The 19,239-nt window shown below is 37.0% G+C and overlaps 1 protein-coding gene across 1 annotated transcript in view; it reads left to right on the top strand.

Moving 5' to 3' along the window:
* Nucleotides 1-19,239, top strand: part of Rpp21 (ribonuclease P protein subunit Rpp21) — a 49,170-nt gene that overhangs the window by 13,029 nt on the left and 16,902 nt on the right. The window contains exon 3 of the mRNA XM_067148472.2: nt 6,189-6,289. Coding sequence (XP_067004573.1) covers nt 6,189-6,289 — 101 coding nt within the window. The remainder of the gene's footprint in view (nt 1-6,188; nt 6,290-19,239) is intronic.

A 19,239-nucleotide genomic window follows, 5' to 3' on the forward strand; every position in this document is an offset into this window, starting at 1 on the left:
GGTCAGGATTGGTACTAATAGGTTTCATATATGACTATTACATTTTGTTGGCATTTTCTTGTTCCATATTTTATCTTTAACTATCTTGTAAAAGTTGCTACCTGCCTGAATTCTGTGGGAAATTTCCTTGTCCATAGAACCAATATCAGAGATAACACTTCCAAGATATTTGTATGGATGGTTCATCTGTAGCTGTTTCCCCTCCATTTCAGTGTGTCACATTGGTTGTCTGTATCTCTTCATGACCAAAACCTCACTTTTCTCTTGGCTGGAGATGTGTCCATATTCTTTAGCAGCTTCTATCCAGGAGTTTATTTGTCCTTGAAGGTCTTCTTTAGAATCTCCCCACAGGCTTATATTGTCTGCGAACAAGATAACTTTCATTTTCTTACCTCCAATGGTTTGGTGAACTTTTCTCTGTATCTCGTTCATCACAGTGATGAAAAGAAGAGGAGACAAAACACCACCCTGTCTTAACCCTGATTTTATATCAAAGGTTTCAGTCATTTCTGCAGGTGTTTTGACTTTACTTCGGGTATCTTCATACAAATTCTTGATCCTGTGTATCATGTCATCCTGTATTCCAATTTTCTTCAGTGTTTCCCACGCCTTCTCTCTGTTCACAGCATCAAATGCTTTCTTGATGTCCAGAAAGGCTAACCACAAATCTTGGTTGTGTTCATAGTATTTTTCCATTAACTGACGTACTGTAAAGATTAAATTAGTTGTTGATCTACCCTTCCTGAATCCATACTGTTCTTCGAAGAGGTTCTCTTCAATAAGGGGTCTGATTTTGCGCTCTATAATTCTTTCATAAAGTTTACCAACTTGAGATGTTAAAGTGATGCCTCTATAGTTGAAACGTTTCTATCTCCTTTCTTGAAAATTGGAATTATGATGCCTGTTTTCCAATCGACTGGTATGTCCCCTTTTTTCCAGATCTTACAAAAGAGTCTGTAGATCCAGTGCTTTCCAGAAATTCCCATAGCCTTGATCATTTCTCCATTCATTTCATCAGCACCAGCTGATTTTCCAGTTTTGATGTACAGGGAGAATAATTTAAGTGTTCCGACTTCTTCTCGCATGCCGTGGGAAGTCCCGAGCGAGCGCCATATGGCTTCTGTCAACACAGCGAGATAAGAAGTGTTCACTGCAATGCGCAGCTGTTTAGCACTCTGTCCCTCAGTTAGTTAGAAAATATTGGACTTTTAAGGCATGTTGTGAGGTTATCACGATGGTTAAATACACTATAGAGCAAAGAATATTTTTGGTTGAGTGTTATTTGCACAAGAAGAAGAAACCAGTTAAAAGGTGCCTTCAAAAATTCTGTAGACAATTTCCCGGTGCGACAGTACCATCAAAACTCTACGTGCATCAGCTCGTTTACAAGTGGCGTAGTAAGCAATAAGAAAAAGAAGCGAAGGAGAACAGCTCTCACACAAGAGAGGTTAGAAGATATACAGGCAAGACTCCAGGTCAGTCCACATAAGTCGCTTCGGAGATTAGCTCAGGAAAGTGGTATTTCACTTTCTTCAGCACGTAATGCAACAAAATTGTTACGTTTACTATCTTATCGGACTCATTCAGTCCATAACATACTGCCTACAGATTTCAATGCAAGAATACGATTTTGCAATTGGGTAATAAATAGTGTCCACGACAGTATTGTGGATCCGAACTTTCTTTTTATGAGCGATGAAGCCTGGTTTCATTTTAGTGGATACGTCAATTCACAGAACAATAGAATCTGGGATACAAACAACCCGCACATTTTACAGCCAAAACCTCTGCACAATATGAAGGTGGGTGTGTGGTGCGCTATCAGTGCCCGACGAATTATCGGTCCGATGTTTTTTCAGGATACGATTACTTCTGACTGTTATATTCACAACATTCTGGAACCATTTTTTGCTGAACTGACTGAAGAAGAGAAAAGGTACGGCTATTTCCAGCAGGATAGTGCAACGGCCCATACGGCGCGTAGCTCTATGCGACGGTTACAGGAAATGTTCGATGATGATCAGATCATCAGTAAAGGCTTATGGCCCCCTCGTTCGCCTGATTTAAGCACATGTGATTTTTATCTATGGGGAAATCTTAAAGGAAAAGTTTACAGGAATAATCCTCGAACTGCAGAAGAATTAAAAACTGAAATTAGGAACATTGTGCGTTCTATCGGTGTCCATGAACTACAAACTGTTTCAAAATCTCATTACAAGATGTGAAGCTTGCATTGCAGCTGAAGGAGATCACTTTCAGCATCGTCTATAAATACTGGTGAGTTCAGTTTAATTTCCTAGTTGATTTATTTGTTTATATATTTATTTATTACTGGCGAATTCAGTTTAATTTCCTAGTCGATTTATTTATTTATGTATTTATTTATTTATTTATGTATTTATTTATTTATTTATTTATTTATTTATTTATTTATTTATCTATTTATTTGTCCAGAGCATCTACGTAGCCGGCGAGTTTAGTTTCGTTTAGTTTCTATAGGTGTGATCATGCCGCTTCTTTGAGCCGACTATGCCTGCTTGTCATGGCGGGCACTGCGCTCGCTGTCTCCGCTTCCCAGCGCGCCTAATCCTCGGCACTCCGTTCTGTACTTTCAAATTAATCACCCTGTATTTCCAGGCATATTCTACATCACTCCATGATAAGTCTAACCTGTTGTCAGAGGCAGACTTGAATGAGATAGCACTGGTATTGTCTTTTTGTGTAGGCTGCATGCAATTCACATTTAGCAATTCATCAAAGCAAGTCCTCCAAGTCTCTTTGATCTTCTCATCTTCAGTGATCAGATTTTCATTATCATCTCTTAGGTATTTGGAGTGTTCTTTATCTCTTTTTCTATTTTTCATCATCCCATATAACATTTTCTTATTACGATTAACATCCTCTTTCAATTCATCACTCCACTTGTTCAATCACTTCTCTCGTTCTTCTGTAACATCTTTGTTTGCTTGTTTTTTAGCAACCCTGTATAGTTCCTTATTACAGTCAGTCCGGTCCTTGAAATATTTTCTGAACATGTTGTTCTTGTTCAGGACAGTTCTTGTTCTGTCATTTCACCATGGAGTTACCTTCCATCTTCTTGTGCCTCTGGTTCATCCACATACCTTCTCAGTTATCATTACTAGATTTTCTTTCAGATCCTTCCATTCCTCATCAACTGTTCTTTCATCTGTCTTTGGTATTACTGTTTTGATGTTTTCTTGGAACTCTATTCTATCATTGTCCTTCAGCTTCCAAGTTTTGAGTTTTGAGTTTCTTTACCTGTGTGGTTCTTACTTCTTTCAACTTGTTAAACTTGAAGTATCCAATGAGGAGTCTATGATCACTTTCCAGGGAGACGCTAGGAATCACTTTTACGTCTAACAGTCTATTTTGTAGTTGTTTCTCGATCAAAAAGTAATCTATAAGAGATTCACTCTTTCCATCCCATCCATATCTTGTGACCTTATGGCATTTTTGCTTTTGATACCATGAATTCCCTAAGGTTGTTCCTCAGACAGAGATCAAGTAGTCTAGTTCCTTCTGGGTTTTGTGGACTCCATCCATGTGCTCCTAGAATACTTTCATATCCATCTCTCATAGTTCCTACTTGAGCATTCATATCTCCTATGATAATCGTTCCATCTCCTCTTATTCTTTCCTCTATGTCTTCTTCAAAATGTTCTTTTTCTTCATCTTCACAACCAGTCTGTGGTGCATAGCACTGAATGATGATGTTCTGGGAAGAACCGAATTTCAGCATTATGTGAAGAATCTGGTCAGAAACATATTTTACTTCTATTACATGATCTTTCATTTGATGATCCTTAACAACACAAACTCTATTTTTTGTTTGATCTCCACCTGACCAGAATAGATGATATCCCTCTCTGAGTTCATTTGATCCTTTTTCATTCCACTTGGTTTCACTGAGACCCAGTATGTTTATGTTCCTTGTTTTTATTAAGTCTACACATTTCTCTGTTTTGCCAGTTAGTGTCAGAATGTTTAGCGTGGCAGTTTTTATTAGAGTCTCATATCGAGTTTTATGTGTTCTCTTTGGTTGTGATGGAGCATCAGGTATTGAACCGTCATTAATATCATTACCAGTGAGGGAACTAGAGTCATTATTCTGGTGATTACAATATTTCCATCCGAGGCCTCGTTTAGTTTTGAAAGCAATTCCAAATTATTTAGAAGCTGACTTGCTGGGCCTATCACTTCCGAAGATTTTTCTGTCCGGGTTATCTCCCTTAGCCTTTAATAGTCTCCTATCAACCTGCAAGGCAGCAGGCCCTGAGTCAGTTCTCAGGGATTAGATAGTGGCTCTTCTACCAGATCCACCGTACCAGTGATTACTCAAGTGGAGAAATAGGGAAGGTGACCCTATCTCCCTTTAGCCGAGTTAATGGTTTTGTATGGTGCCACAACCAAAGGCCCAGCACTATTTTCTTCAAGGAAAATCCTGTAATAATTTATTAACAATGGTTATAGATGAGTGGCAGTTCTCCCTGGAGAAATCTAAAATAGTTGTTTACTTTGGATTGGGCTAAAGCTTTTGACCAAATCCTGCATAAACCACTTTTGTTAAAATTAAGAGAGATAAATGACTAATTAACATGAACGGCTGCCTGCCTTCCCTTCTTCAATCGCCTCCTTGTATAAACAAAGCGATGTCACCTTCTTACACAAGTCTCTCATGGGGGTCATTTGCCTTTCACCATTCCCTTGATTCTCCTTATCTTACAGCTCCATCTGCAGAGGCAAAGGGGTGTGTGTTATACCCCCATTTGTGCGAACCGAGTCCTACGAACTAGGTTTCTTTTCTTGTTCAGCGCAACTTTCAAACAACGTCCCCGCCAACATTAAATGTATAAATGTAGATATGCAGTGAGAAAATATATGTGAATATGTGGAAGAATGAACCAAGGAGTGAAAGGATGTGTAAATGAGAAATATTTATACATTATACTTTATCTGTAAATAGTGAATATGACTGTTTTAGTTTAGGATTTAGGAAATTATTTCAAAAGGTCAGGGGGCACTACATGTAGGGGGCCTGTCCTTTTTCCCCGGCCTTCCATACATATCGTCTAGGTTTACGGTAAATAAATAAATAAATAAATAAATAAATAAAGAGAAAAAAGAATTATCTACAATCTGTATAAAAATCACTATGCAGTGATAAGTATGGAGGACTTTGAAAAAGAAGCAGCAATCCGGAAAGTAGTGAGGCAAGGCTGCAGTTTGTCTCCCTCTCCTTTTCAGTGTTTGTATAGAATAGGTGGTAAAGGAAATAAAAGAGGAATGTGGAAAGGGAATCACAATCCAAGGAGAGGAAATCAGAACCCTGAGATTTGCCGATGATATTATTTGCAGAAGATCTGGAGAAATTGCTGAATGGTATGGACAGAGTCTTGGGGAAGGAGGACAAGATGAAAATAAATTACTGTAGTTCAAAACAAAAGTAATGGAGTGCTGTTGAACAAAGTCAGGTGAAGCAGTAAATATTAGATTAGGAAGTGGAGTCTTAAAGGAAGTAGATGAATACTGTTACTTGGGGAGTAAAATAACTAATGATGGCAGAAGTAAGGAGGACATAAAATGCAAACTAGCACAAGCAAGGAAGAGCTTTCTTAAGAAAAGAAATTTGCTCACTTCAAACATTGATATAGGAATTAGAAAAATGTTTTTGAAGACTTTTGCCTGGGGCATGGCATTGTATGGAAGTGAAACATGGATGATAACTAGCTCAGAAAGAAAGAGAATAGAAGCTTTTGAAATGTGGTGTGACAGAAGAATGCTAAAGGGATGATGGGTAGATCGAATCGTGAATAAAGAGATACTGGATAGAATTGGGGAGAGAACGATTTGGCTAATTTTTGCCTTTTTTTTTTAACTGTTAGGTTCTTCAGTCTGCCAAAACTGATTTTGAGTAATAAATTTGTACACTACCTGAAAAAGAAACACGTATGGTAACAGTATTATACTTGAAAAAGAAACAACTTAATTAAGATTTTTTAAGTAATTAATTAATTTAAGATTACTGAAATCAGTTGAGTGGTTTTCAAGATGATATCCTTCACATACAAAATCTTTTTTTTCTAGATAATCTGTATGTTATCATCGGACTGCCTTTCTGTATTATAACGTAATTGTTTTGCAATTTGTAGTATCTCTTTTCTTTTCAGGCACAACATGTGGTGATGGCTGCTTGCCCAAATTATCCTGATATTGCTGCATATTATGGATATAACTTGTTCAGCATTGCAAAGAAGAATTTAGTCAAACTGTAAGTTATTTTCTGGCATGTTGAGTGGTGTAATATTTATGACATTTAAACTACGATTGAATAGAATGAATCTTAACGTTTGAATGAATTGATTCAAATGCTTTACAAATGCCCTTACAGAAGCATATACATCACACACTAAATTTACATTACATGAATATACAGCTCGGAGGAAAGTAGCCGACCTAAAGCTACTACACAAAACAGCTAATGACTTATTTAGGTCACATGAATTAGATTCCTTTTTCTCCTTATATGTTCCTTCCTGTACCAGAAGGAAGACTCTCTTCCATATTCCCTACTTCAAACTTTCCCTTACCCAAAGGTCCTAGCCTAGGGTTGCCGTAAGGTTCAGGATGCCAACATTGACAGGTTCCAACCATAGGCGCAGACTCCATGGGAGCGCTTGTCCCCCATACATATAGTGGAACGGGGATGCAATCGTGTTTTCTCTCCTGTAAAAATATTTTATATATTCATTCATGCCTCTGTGCTCAAGACCAAATGTTGGCGCCTATGGTTCCGACGAGTATGTTTGGGTAATTTCGTGTGAACTGTCCCATCCGTTACCAAAAGACACACTTGTTATATGATGTTAATGTAAAAAATCAGATAGAGAAATAATATGAAATCATACTTTAAGTGAAATACCTACTTTACAGACCCATCCAAAATTATATAATATTCAATGTTATTTATGCAGATTTTAAAGTATTATTCACGGAATTACTCATTTGTCATAAACATGAGTAAATGAAAACTGAAAACAGCATTTATTTATCTTTGCTTAAAGTTATTCATGCTCGACGATGCCGAAATATAAATTTTTTAAAAACCTACAACCCGCTTTCCAGTCTGTGACCGGGTCAGGGATGGAATGAATGAAGCCCCCATCTTGCGGCGAGGATTGGAATTGTCCCAGCTGCCGACGCCTGTCGCACTCCTCTGGGGCAATGATTAATGACTGACAGATGAAATGATAGTGCAGTGTGTTGCTGGAATGAAAGATGACAGGGAAAACCGGAGTACCCGGAGAAAAACCTGTCCTGCCTCCGCTTTGACCAGCACAAATCTCACATGGAGTGACCGGGATTTGAACCATGGAACGCAGTGGTCATAGGCCGACACGCTGCCGCCTGAGCCACACAGGCTCTGATGAAATATAAATTAAATATTATTTGCCAAAAAGCTGAATCTTAATGAGGCTCATTGTAGTTCATGTTTCATTGTGATACAGGTTCTCCACCAGATTTTCATTATGATACAACTGTTTGACCACTTAGGTAAGGATAGCAAAATCATACATGCCTGACACACACATTAACATCAATGCAACTTCTACTTCCAATATTCCATAACTACACATTACATTCTTGCAAATTCACTTCACCAACTGTACAATAAACAATTTGTATTTGAATAGGTGATGATAACCTTCTATCAAAGCTTTGAAAACGTATGACATTGCCAAGGTTTCTGATCCACTCACGGAAAATCAATAACCCAGCGCATGCGCTCCATGTTCTGTTCAGTAAACCATACTTGCCAACTTTTACGGTTTATCTGTAAAGTTTACGGAAATTGCAGCATTTTACGGTTTTACAGATGGACGGTGTCATTTTACGACTTCGCGGACAAAAATTTGAAACGTTAACATTTGATAATCACCCCAGTTCCGTACAATCGATTGTTTGTTTGGTTCGAAGGCAAGTCCACAATAGTTGGTAACTCATTTTTTGATATGATTTGTACTTTTAACTGTGTGATGTTTGTGTCATTGGAATTGAATTTAAAGCTGGGATAACAGTTCCTCCATGTGAATCATTGGTATCTATAGACTCTGCTCCGCAAATTCTTTGTTCCGCTCCATTCGCTTGTTGTAATTTAACCCATATTATTCAACCACGTGAGTGGTGCTCTTTGTTCACGAAGTTGGCGTTCCTTGAATGTTTTAACATATTTTAATGAAGTGTTCGAGTTTTTATGTTATAAATTTGTGCTTTGCAGTTTCCTGTATTCCTTGGACTAACTACATTTGTTCCATATGTGTGTGTTTTTACAAAGTGCATATTTTTTGTTCAGGAGGTTGGCAACTTGTTAATTTATTGGTTTAAGACCTTGTGTGATTTGATATGTTTTAATGAAGTGTTTGTCTGTCTTGACTGTTATAATTTTATGTGACATTCAGTGATCCAGGTTCCTTTCGATGCTTCAGTAGATTGCAAGAAATCGGCTTCATTTTCTGTATCAAATCCTATTTACAAAGACTTATAACAAAAATCTTCCACCTTTTTGATACTTATATTTGCATTTTAGCAAAGTAATTAATTACACACAGTACATGTTTCATTCTTTTTTATAACATCTTCAGTTGTTTACATAGCTTAGGTGATTCACTAAGTGTTTATCTTTTTAAGTACATTATAATCGGGTATCTTGTTCTTATTAATTACTACGTAAATATAAATTGAATTAAAATGAATTAAAAACAATGTGGTGGTTAAATGGGTTAGTGAAATGAGATGGAATGGATATACTTATAGTTAGCCTATTTTAAAAACTATTATTCATTTGAACAGTTGTTGTTAAAAAGTATCCAGCACTTTTTCACTAAAATATTTTGCTTGTCTTCCAGTAAAAAGTATTTGAAAAAATGTATGTCTTTTCTTTGACACTGTTCTGAATATTGTTAAGTGTTCACTTCATTCACTCCCTCCAAGGTGGCTGCTGTTTGTTTTTGAACTTACATATTATATCTTGAATTGGGTTAGTTGCGGAACCTTGAAGCTGATTGGTGTTTGTTAAAAATAAAGGAGCTTCCCCATATTTTGAAATGAAATAAAATAAATGGGGGATTTCATTTCAGAATATTGCACATGGTGTCCGGCTCCATGCCTAAATGGTTAGCTTGCTGGCCTTTGGTCATAGGGGTCCCGGGTTCGATTCCTGGCAGGGTCGGGAATTTTAACCATCATTGGTTAATTTCGCTGGCACGGGGGCTGGGTGTATGTGTTGTCTTCATCATCATTTCATCCTCATCACGACGTGTAGGTCGCCTATGGGCGTCAAATCAAAAGACCTTCACCTGACGAGCTGAACATGTCCTTGGACATTCCCGGCACTGAAAGCCGCACGCCATTTCATTGCACATGGTGGAAGAAACAATTTATGTAATTGTGAATCATGTGAAGTGTGGTTAACACATACTGTAAGTTATGTTAAATAGAAGGAAAATCAATACCTCTTTTGCCAAGTCTGGAAACGTTGACAGTAACATAATTTGGGCCGAATGTCTGTTTACATCCACTTTGATGGAACACAATGTGCCCTTAACTGCGGCTGGTGCTTTATTTAAGAAATGTTGCCCACATCAGAAGTTGCAAAGAAATATAACTGTGGTCTCACGAAAACGACATGCATTGTAAATAAAATGGCTAAAAATGCATTATCTGAAGTTTTTAAGTGCCTTCAGAATGGACCATTTTCTTTGGCAATGGATGGAAGCAATGATATGAATGCCAAGTTGTATCCTATTGTTCTTACACACTATGATATTCCGTAGGAGAAAGTAGTGAGCGCTGTGCTATCCCTACCAGTGTTAGACAGGGACTCAACAGAGCGAAACATAAGTAACCTCATGTTATCGCAGCTGAATTCTCATAACAGCCAAAGTAGAGGACTGCTTGTAGGGGTGAAGTACAGTGGGGACTTCGAGGGCCCTGGGACTGCTACGGTAGCTGAGAAGGCCCTTCAGGAACTCTGAAAAGTGGAGGCAAAAGGGGCTCTGGTTAAGACTCAGCAGGTCGTTATGCTACTTAGATTCCAAAATGGTAAAAAAAGAAAAGTAAATAAATGCAGTGTAAATTTTAATCTTATACCTGTTGCATAGTATTATTTGAAGTAATTCCACATACTGTATATGAGTTGACTATGTTTGTAAGTATAGGAGATATTATAAGTAGAATTTTGTAAACAATATAAATTTATTAAGGATGATCTGTTTGTTTAATAGAAAAAATTGTTAGCGTAAATTGTATATTAGTGTATTCTAGAAAAAATTTCTTCTTCTCTTGTTAATTTAAAATTTAGTGCTTGACAATAATGTATTTTAGTGTACCTTTTGCCACCGAGGTAGACACCTCATTTGCAAATAGAGATTTGATTTGAACATACCAATTGAAAACTGTGTGGCTTTCTGCTCCAATAATGCTCCTGTTATGATATGACACAAACATAGGGTTCAGCAGTTCTGAAGGAAGTTCAACCAGGTATTGCCATCATAGGTTGCATTTGCCACCTTATTAATCTAGCTGCTGAAGAAGGTACTGAAAGATTACCACTTAAAATTGGATGAGATCCTTGTTGATAGATTTTATTTCTTAGTGAAGAGTGTCAAAAGGAAAAGAACACCTTCAGAAATTCAGAACTTGCACAATAAAAGGCAAAGAAAATTCTGAAGCATATATGTACTAGGTGGTTATCCTTAGGCAGATGTTTGGATAGACTACTGGACCAGTGAGATCCACTTCTTTCTTTCTTTCTTTCTTTCTTTCTTTCTTTCTTTCTTTCTTTCTTTCTTTCTCTCTTTCTTTCTTCAGGGAGGAAGTAATATTATGTAGGCTACCCAAAACATTTCCACAAGCTCGACATCTTTCAGAATACCTAGAGTTGAACAAAGTGGATCCAAAGAGTATCAGAAGAAGATAATTCTTGATTCTGCTACTACACATGCCCCTAAAAGAATAGCATATTCTTCCATATGTGACAAACCCATCCTAAAAAGTAAGACTTCTGCTACAACACAGTGAGGAAAAATTGTTTGTTCCTGTCATCAAACTTGAACAAGGCCTTTCGCACTTTCCTTCATGTGACTATTCCTGTACTTTACAAATTCAATGTTGCCCTTCAGACTTCTTTCCCACAAGTTCACTTTTTATTAGAACTTCTAATGGATTTGCTAAAACAGGTTTTGCACCAAGTCTGTTAAGCCCAAAATTGTCAAAAGCTCCACATTGCTTGAAGTTGAGTACAACTTGATTAAAAATCAAAGAAGTGATGATGAGTTAGTTATTGGCATTCAGGCTTGAAACATAGTGAATGATCTCCAGGATACAGATAAATCCCTGTTCTTTTCATGAGTGAGAAACTACTTTTGTACTGCCTGTGACTACATCATCAACAAGTTTCCACTCAAGGATGATGTGTGAAAGCATGCTCAAGTTGCTAGGTTAAGCAAAATTGAAGATGCACAGTTTTCTGCCATTCATTTTTTCTTGGAAAAGTTTTCTCTCATGGTATGCAAGGAAGAGAATGAAACTACAGAAGTGGTGAATGAGCTTCAGAGGCAGGTCACAGCTCTTCAAGTTGATGACACTTTGGCTGCAAATCAAGATGCTGCAAGTGATTCCAGTTGGGCACAAATATCAAGAATTCGTGGAGCCAATGGTTAAGTATAACCAGATTTCTAGAGTAATGCTCTCTATTCTCACCATACCCCATAGCAATGAAGAATGTGAATGCGTTCAGCCTTGTGAAGAAAAATAGAGCAGGGCTCAGATCAACCACATCCAATGAATCTCTGGAGTCTATTTCTGTTTTGAAGACCAGGTATTCTGGTCCCTGTTATGACAAAACATTTTCTCAAGACTTTTTGCAGAAAGCTAAAAAGGCCACAACTTCGTCTTCAAAGTCGAACTAGCATGTGATTTGCAGGGTTTAGTATATTATTTCTTGCCTGTGTTACGTTAAACAAGTTTTATTGTGTAAAACCCTTTTCAGTTATTGCATATCTGCTTAATTTATCAAGGAAGTCCTGTTATGTATGCTCCAAACCAATATTTACCATTCCTGCTGCTGTTTAACATGGATTTCTTCTTGATTGTTATGTTCATCTACAAATCATTGGCCTATGATGTAAGTAGATATGATTTCATTGAAGTATCCTGTTTAAAGCATGAATTATTGTATTGTGTAGCCCAGAAGTATTATTTTCGTCAAGCTGGAGTATGTTTATAAATGCTTATTACTCTATTACTTTCAATACGGAACCATAATGATTTTTATCACATGCAAAGCTGGGGTATGTCGAAAATTATCAATTTTTTTTGTCGTGTGTGAGTTTTACTGATAGTCCTTTTAAATAATAGTCAGATATGAGTTAACTCAACTGTCAAGCAACATCTCGACAGAAATTTATGAATATTTAAAAAATAGTTATAATTATCGTCGAGCATAAACTGTCTTATGCAACTCGCCTATAATGATAATTAAGACACTCGTATGGAAATTATAAAACTCTCTTCACTTGTTTTATAAACATACATGTGTCTTAATTATTGCCATTATAGGCTTGTTGCATAATGTACTATTATGGCACAGAAGCGCCCTGATGCTGATACCAATCGTACTTTTCTGAACTTGGCACACTTTTTAGCAACTCATCATTTTTTTTAAATGTAATAATGAAATTCCTGACAAGATATTTCTTTAAATTGTATTGCAGCAATAATATTGATTTAACAGATTCTACTTTCAGTCTGTTTGTCATCTCTCCATTGTGAATTTAATAAAATAAAAAATTCTTTCCACACATGCATTATGGTCAGGTAAACACAAATAGAACTGAGGCAATTTAAGTAATTCAGAATATTGCTCACTGGATTTACATTGCTTTAAAAACTGAACCCATTTATTACTAGCTAACATGGTTACAAAATCATTTTCGTCATTATTCAATTGTCCTTTAACAAAGTTTATCAAACACAATGCTTGGTTAAATGCCATAAAATCATCAATTTAGTGGCCCCATTTCATTAAAAATTTAACAGGCTCTTCTATTTGCACGTTGGAAGATTCTCTGAAACCATCCATTTTAAACATGTTAAGCAAGGTAGTTTGAGTAAGAGGTAGGGATCACGCGCAGGTCTCCCCACCACGCTTGGCCATCGATGACGTCACGTGAACCCTCAGCGCCTTGTGTTCTGCATGAGGTAGGCTAATACACAGCTGTAAGCTATTCTGTTTTAGCCACAAGTTAGAGATAAGGGAACTTCATTGATGTTTTAACATCACCTCACAAAAGGCATTGCACTTCACTATTACAGTAGAGTAATAATAGGAGATCGAATACAGTGTGAATCCAGCAGCGTTTCTGAAGTATTTCGATCTGTATAAAAGGTTGTAACAATGCTAAGACAGTTGTCGCAGTGGAATGACCATTCCATATGTTCATGTTCTCAACACCTACATGATAACAATAACAAGGGGCTCTAATTGTTACAGTTACAGACGCGAACATTAAAGCTTGATGACTGCAAGAAATATGTCCGTTGTTACAAGCAATATTGGGAAACTATATCACTGTCAACAACACAAACAGCAAATGTTAGGAAACTGTCCACAACACAAACAGTACAGTAAATGTTCTCCTCCAAGTGCCAGGCACTGACAAACTCCACGTTAACATTAGATAGGCCATATAAATTAATGAGCCTGCATATTAACATTCTTAGCACTGGTTTCATATAAAACATAATAAAATGCCATTCATAAAAATATAACAGGTACTTTATACACAAAGTGTAATGCTGATATTTAAAAAAAAGAATATCAAACACACTTATCCCTAGCATCAATGGAATTTCTTTGCTTTTCTTCTTTCTATATCGGTATTTTATTAACTGAAAGCCGGTCTCTTGAATGTCTTACTTTTGTTTAAAGCGCCCATTTGAATAAAAGAACGGCTTCTCACGAAGCAACTTGCAAACTCATACATTTCGGGGAATTCTTTCTTCAGGATATCGTAAGGTTTGTGATGATGTTAGAACCCTCTTTCAGTTCTTTCCCGTGGTAAAATTGAAACTACCGAGCTTGATAACTGCAGTCGCTTAAGTGCGGCCAGTATACAGTATTCGGGAGATAGTGGGTTCGAACCCCACTGTCTGTAGCCCTGAAGACGGTTTTCCGTGGTTTCCCATTTTCACACCAAGGAAATGCTGAGGCTGTACCTTAAGGCCACGGATGCTTCCTTCCCACTCCCAGCCCTTTCCTGTCCAATCGTCGCCATAAGACCTATCTTTGTCGGTGCGACGTAAAGCATCTTGCAAAAAAAAAATGGACCTCTTTTTGAAATCTAATTTCCACCCCTTGTAGTTTGATCTGTTTTCTCTCCATAATTGTTTTCTATATCGAGGTTCTTCTTCTTTACCCTAAAAGCTACAATATAGCCTGTGAAGTTTTCAAGCAGCTCGTCACGATTCTTGGTTTCGCGACAGTCCTCGGGCTGTTTTACTAGTTCTTCAAGGGCTTTAACAAACCCTTGCTCATCCTCCGGTAAATAATAGGATGTTGTGGGCTCAACGCTGGCCTTAGACTGGCACACGATATCCGAGTTTTGATCGAGTTCATCAGTAGCATGTAACATATTTGGGCGTAATGTTTCATAATCTTTCGAAGAACAGATGGAATTTCTTATCGCCTCGGAAGCATTGAGGCAAAGAAGCAATGATCTCACCTTTCGCGTCACAGCTGTCGGAAGAGGATGGTCATAAAGCCTTCCAAACCCTCGAAGCTGAGAAAGATAGGTTTTGCTAATGCCTTGATTGCTTCTGTCACCATTCATTTAGGTCAGTGGCTTTAGGGAATACATGAAAGTGTATGTTTCGTTCCTTCGCGTGCCTGCTATGATTTGTGCTGCCTGCAATGGCATGACAAAGCATATTGAAAAGTGTACCCTATTACTGCTTTTTACGTTTTATCACATAAAATAAACACGCACGGTTTCTTATACACCACAGATATGTTACTATCGTGTATAATTAGCACCTAGCTTCTGCGTGTAGAGCGATTCTTATTTGAACTACCTCTACCTCATTCAGAGCAGATTCAACGCGAGGGTCCTGCGTGACGTCACAGCTCTGCATGCTACTGCGCACCTCTCTCGTGATCCCTACCTTGTATTCTACGTACCTTGATGTTAAGTTAGTGAATGACCCAACCACTTCTGAAAGTATTTGTCACACATTTCATAACATTTATCAGCTTCTTTCTGGATTAAGATTTCTTGAACGATTAATGAAACAAAATATTGTTCATGTCTTTGCTTGAGATTTTCTGGCACTGATACTAATATTTGGACAACTTCAATAACCGATATAGATTCCTGCTCTATCTTTAGAATGGATATTTGGAATGTTTGAGAAAAGGGTTGAAGAAAATGGAGGTAAGCTTTGGCAAGAGGATTTTCAAAAAATGATTTCAAGTATTTTGGACAATTCTAAGTAGACAGGAAAAATAGGACTGTAAGAGGTTCAGATAGTGACAGCACTCTTTCCACAGCAGGGAAGATGCTTAACCACCTTGTCTTTGAATGATGTAGTAGATCATGACAAGAAACATTAACAAAATCACAGAACTCTTTATGGGATTTACCCTAACTGTGAAGATGGAAAAATGATCGAACAACTTCATTACAAGTGTCTCAATATCAGTATTCAAAATATCAGTCCCAGCATGCAGGCTGTTACGCAGAATATGGGCAGAGCATCTTACTCCTAATACATTGTCACCACATTTCAAATCATTCTTCAAATGACTGAATACATTATTTCCTTCTCTTTTTCTTAGCCCACCAAAGTTAATATTAGTGTCGTCACCCCCAAATGCGACTACCTTTCTTGAAATATCAAATATCACGAATCTACAACGCTGGTATAGCAGGGGGAGAGGTGATACTGATATAGATGTTGATTCCCATAGGGAACCTGAAATATTTGTCCCGAATGAGTAGTTTATGATACCAATATAAATGGTCCATTATTGGACATGATAAATTTTCCAGCTAACTCAGTCCTGGTTGCCAGCGTTTTACCCCAGTGTGCTAAGTTGGGCTCATCATTTGATAAATAGCACACCCACCAAGACGCATGGCTAGTGCATACTGTAGAGGCCACTGCGTAGACTACTTGGAGCCACCGGCAGTGCCCATTGCTTTTCAAGTGCAGGAACAAGTAGTAGTCACTAGGCGCTTGGTCAGAACTACACAGAGGATGATCAAATTGTTCCCAGCAAGTGCATAGGCAGTGTTTTGACTTATGTTGAGCGGTACAGTAATGAAGGTGATGCGATCCTAAGCCGAATTATCATCGGCGACGAAACATGGGTAGCTTATGTTATGCTGAAAAAAAAGAAACAGCAATTTATGGAATGGAGACGCTCAACATCACCCAAGAAAGTGAGGTAAGGGTGTATTCTGCCTGAAGGTAGGTCTGAACCTCCACAGAGGTGTGCCTGAGCCGGAGTTTACGTACTGTAGGGTGGCCAGTTCCTTTCCGCTCCTCCATTCCCTTACTCCCCACCAACAGCACGTGGCAACCCATCCAAATCTTGACCACGCCCAGTGTTGATTAACTTCGGTGATCTCATGGGATCCGGTGTTTCAATACGGCTATGGACGTTGGCCGAGTGAAGTGCAAGCAAACAATTTCAGCTTGCATACTTATGTGAACTGTGTTTTGGGATAAGCAGAATGTGTTGCTTGTGGATTTTTGCACCGAGATGACACATTAAATGCCGAGGCTTATTGTGACACCTTATGTAAACTCCATCGTGCAATCCAAAACAAATGGCGTAGAATGCTCACAAAGGGGATTCTTTTGCTCCATGACAAAGTGCGACTTCATACGACTAATCAAACACGAGATCTCATCCCTTCATTTGGTTGGGAACAATTTGATTATCCTCCGTGTAGTCCTGATCAAGCGCCTAGTGACTACCACTTGTTCCTGCACTCGAAAAGCATTTAGTAGGTCAGCGCCATGTTGACAGTGGTGATTCTAAAAACAACAGTGCTGTAGTGGCTGGCGGCAGATTTCTATGAGGATGGAAGTTGGTTTTGCAATATGACAAGTGCCTTAATATTCTTGAAACTTATGTTGAGAAGTAGTTTAAAGAACAGTATTACATGTTTAAAAAAAATGTTTAAAAATTGTGTTACTTTTTTTTCCATATCAAAATGGTACTACGCCCTTCCCACATCCAGGATTGGTAACGCAAAAGAAATCCCGACCTCTCAGGGTTCATGAATATATATATGTGGGATCAAAGACACACCAATATGCGAAGTAATATTTCATCCATCAGCTGAGTTGATGGAGGTCTCCATCCGACGTATCATTGGATTGGAAGAATACTCGATAATTCAGTGTCTTTATTCTATTAGCTTACACCATTACAGAAATTTTTAAATAACACTTCATGTAAATCTTGATTACTATTATTTATTCAAAAATAGAAATATTGGTAAAGGAAAATGATATCATGAAGTTAAAATTTAAAAAAAGTTATTAACATTTGATCTGATAGCTTAAAATATTTGTAACAATCACCATTATCATTTCTCATCTTTTCTTCACAATTGAAATGTGCTATTATCTTATCTTTATACAACAATCATAAAGAAACTGGTAAAATCTACAAAATCTGCATGGGAAACCTATAGTTACGTTAATGTATTACACTTATTCATATCAGTTTCTGTTAATGTTAATATTCTCAGCTGTTCTTAGGACAATCTATTAAAATAAGATTTATTAATCTTCGGTTGGATTATCTCAAGACATGGTTAGAGTATCCCACTATAAGCATCTGGAAAAGTGATAACTTTCTTACTTATTAGCAAACGTTTGCTTGTAATGAATTAAAGTTACTATATTATCCAATATAATATCTTATATTAACTTCCTTTTACAACATAATTTAATAATTGAGTATAACAAGGTAATCAGATCCTTAGTATGCCTCTTCAGTGATGCCTAGGCCATCTATGACAGCTGATGGTGGAGCTGTTGAGGATCCAACTAACCTTAGAGCTGAAGACTGAACGTACATACAAATGACCCTAAATATCAATATGAGACCTTGCGCGAACATCATTCTTGAAGACATTGTGCGATATCAATTCAGTTACATTCCTATACAAAGTAGCAGTCATCCATATTAACGTAAGTATGCCATAATTCACTTAAGAGAATGTGATTTTTCAGTAGAAATTTGAAGTTAAAAATGTCCAAGTGAATAAATACTCAATCTTATAGGAATACCTTTTGATGATCTTACCCTATCACAATATTCAGTGAAAATCAAAACAAGTCATCATTATCATAATATATGGATTTTCGACGAAGTATAAATCATTAAGTCATGAACATATTTGATCCTAATTTGCGTCAATCATCTCATCTCTGTATTCAAATATTCCATTTCCACCTATTATTTCATCACAGCAACACATATTCCTTCAATTCATCTTTCATTTCTTTCGTATAACATTACATCTTCTTCATTACTCATTTCAAATCATATCTCTATTACAAATATTTCACATATTTACCTTTCTTGACGCACAAATAACCTTATCGTCGTATATTCATATCATTGGATCACTATCTTAAATAATGTCAACATTTCTTCTGTCTGCTGTTATTTCCATTTCTAGTGCTATCCTCATTATGATAATGAATCACCTATATACACATTTATACATCACTTGGTATATTATTAAATTCTCAAAATATTCTCCTCATAGGAACTTCAAATACGATATGGCATAATATGTTTGGATTCTTTGTTTTCACTGAAAAACTATTATCACATTACTATATCGCATGTTTCTAACTGGGGTTAATTATGTTTCTTAAGAAGACTACATATTCCCTTTATATCGACATAATAAATAAATAAATAAATAAATAAATAAATAAATAAATAAATAAATCACTCAAGAGAATCTGACACAATTTAGGTTATTTTGAAGACAATAACGATAGAACATATTAGGCTTTAACTACAAATCTTCAATTCATGTTAATATCTACCAATCTGTATACATTTTATCTAAGAAACTTATCTCTCGCTTCCGGAGTGATATCATTGCTTGTTCATCTTCCGCAGTC

The sequence above is a fragment of the Anabrus simplex genome, chromosome 5, assembly GCF_040414725.1.
Source record: "Anabrus simplex isolate iqAnaSimp1 chromosome 5, ASM4041472v1, whole genome shotgun sequence".
Classification (NCBI taxonomy): Eukaryota; Metazoa; Arthropoda; class Insecta; order Orthoptera; family Tettigoniidae; genus Anabrus; species Anabrus simplex.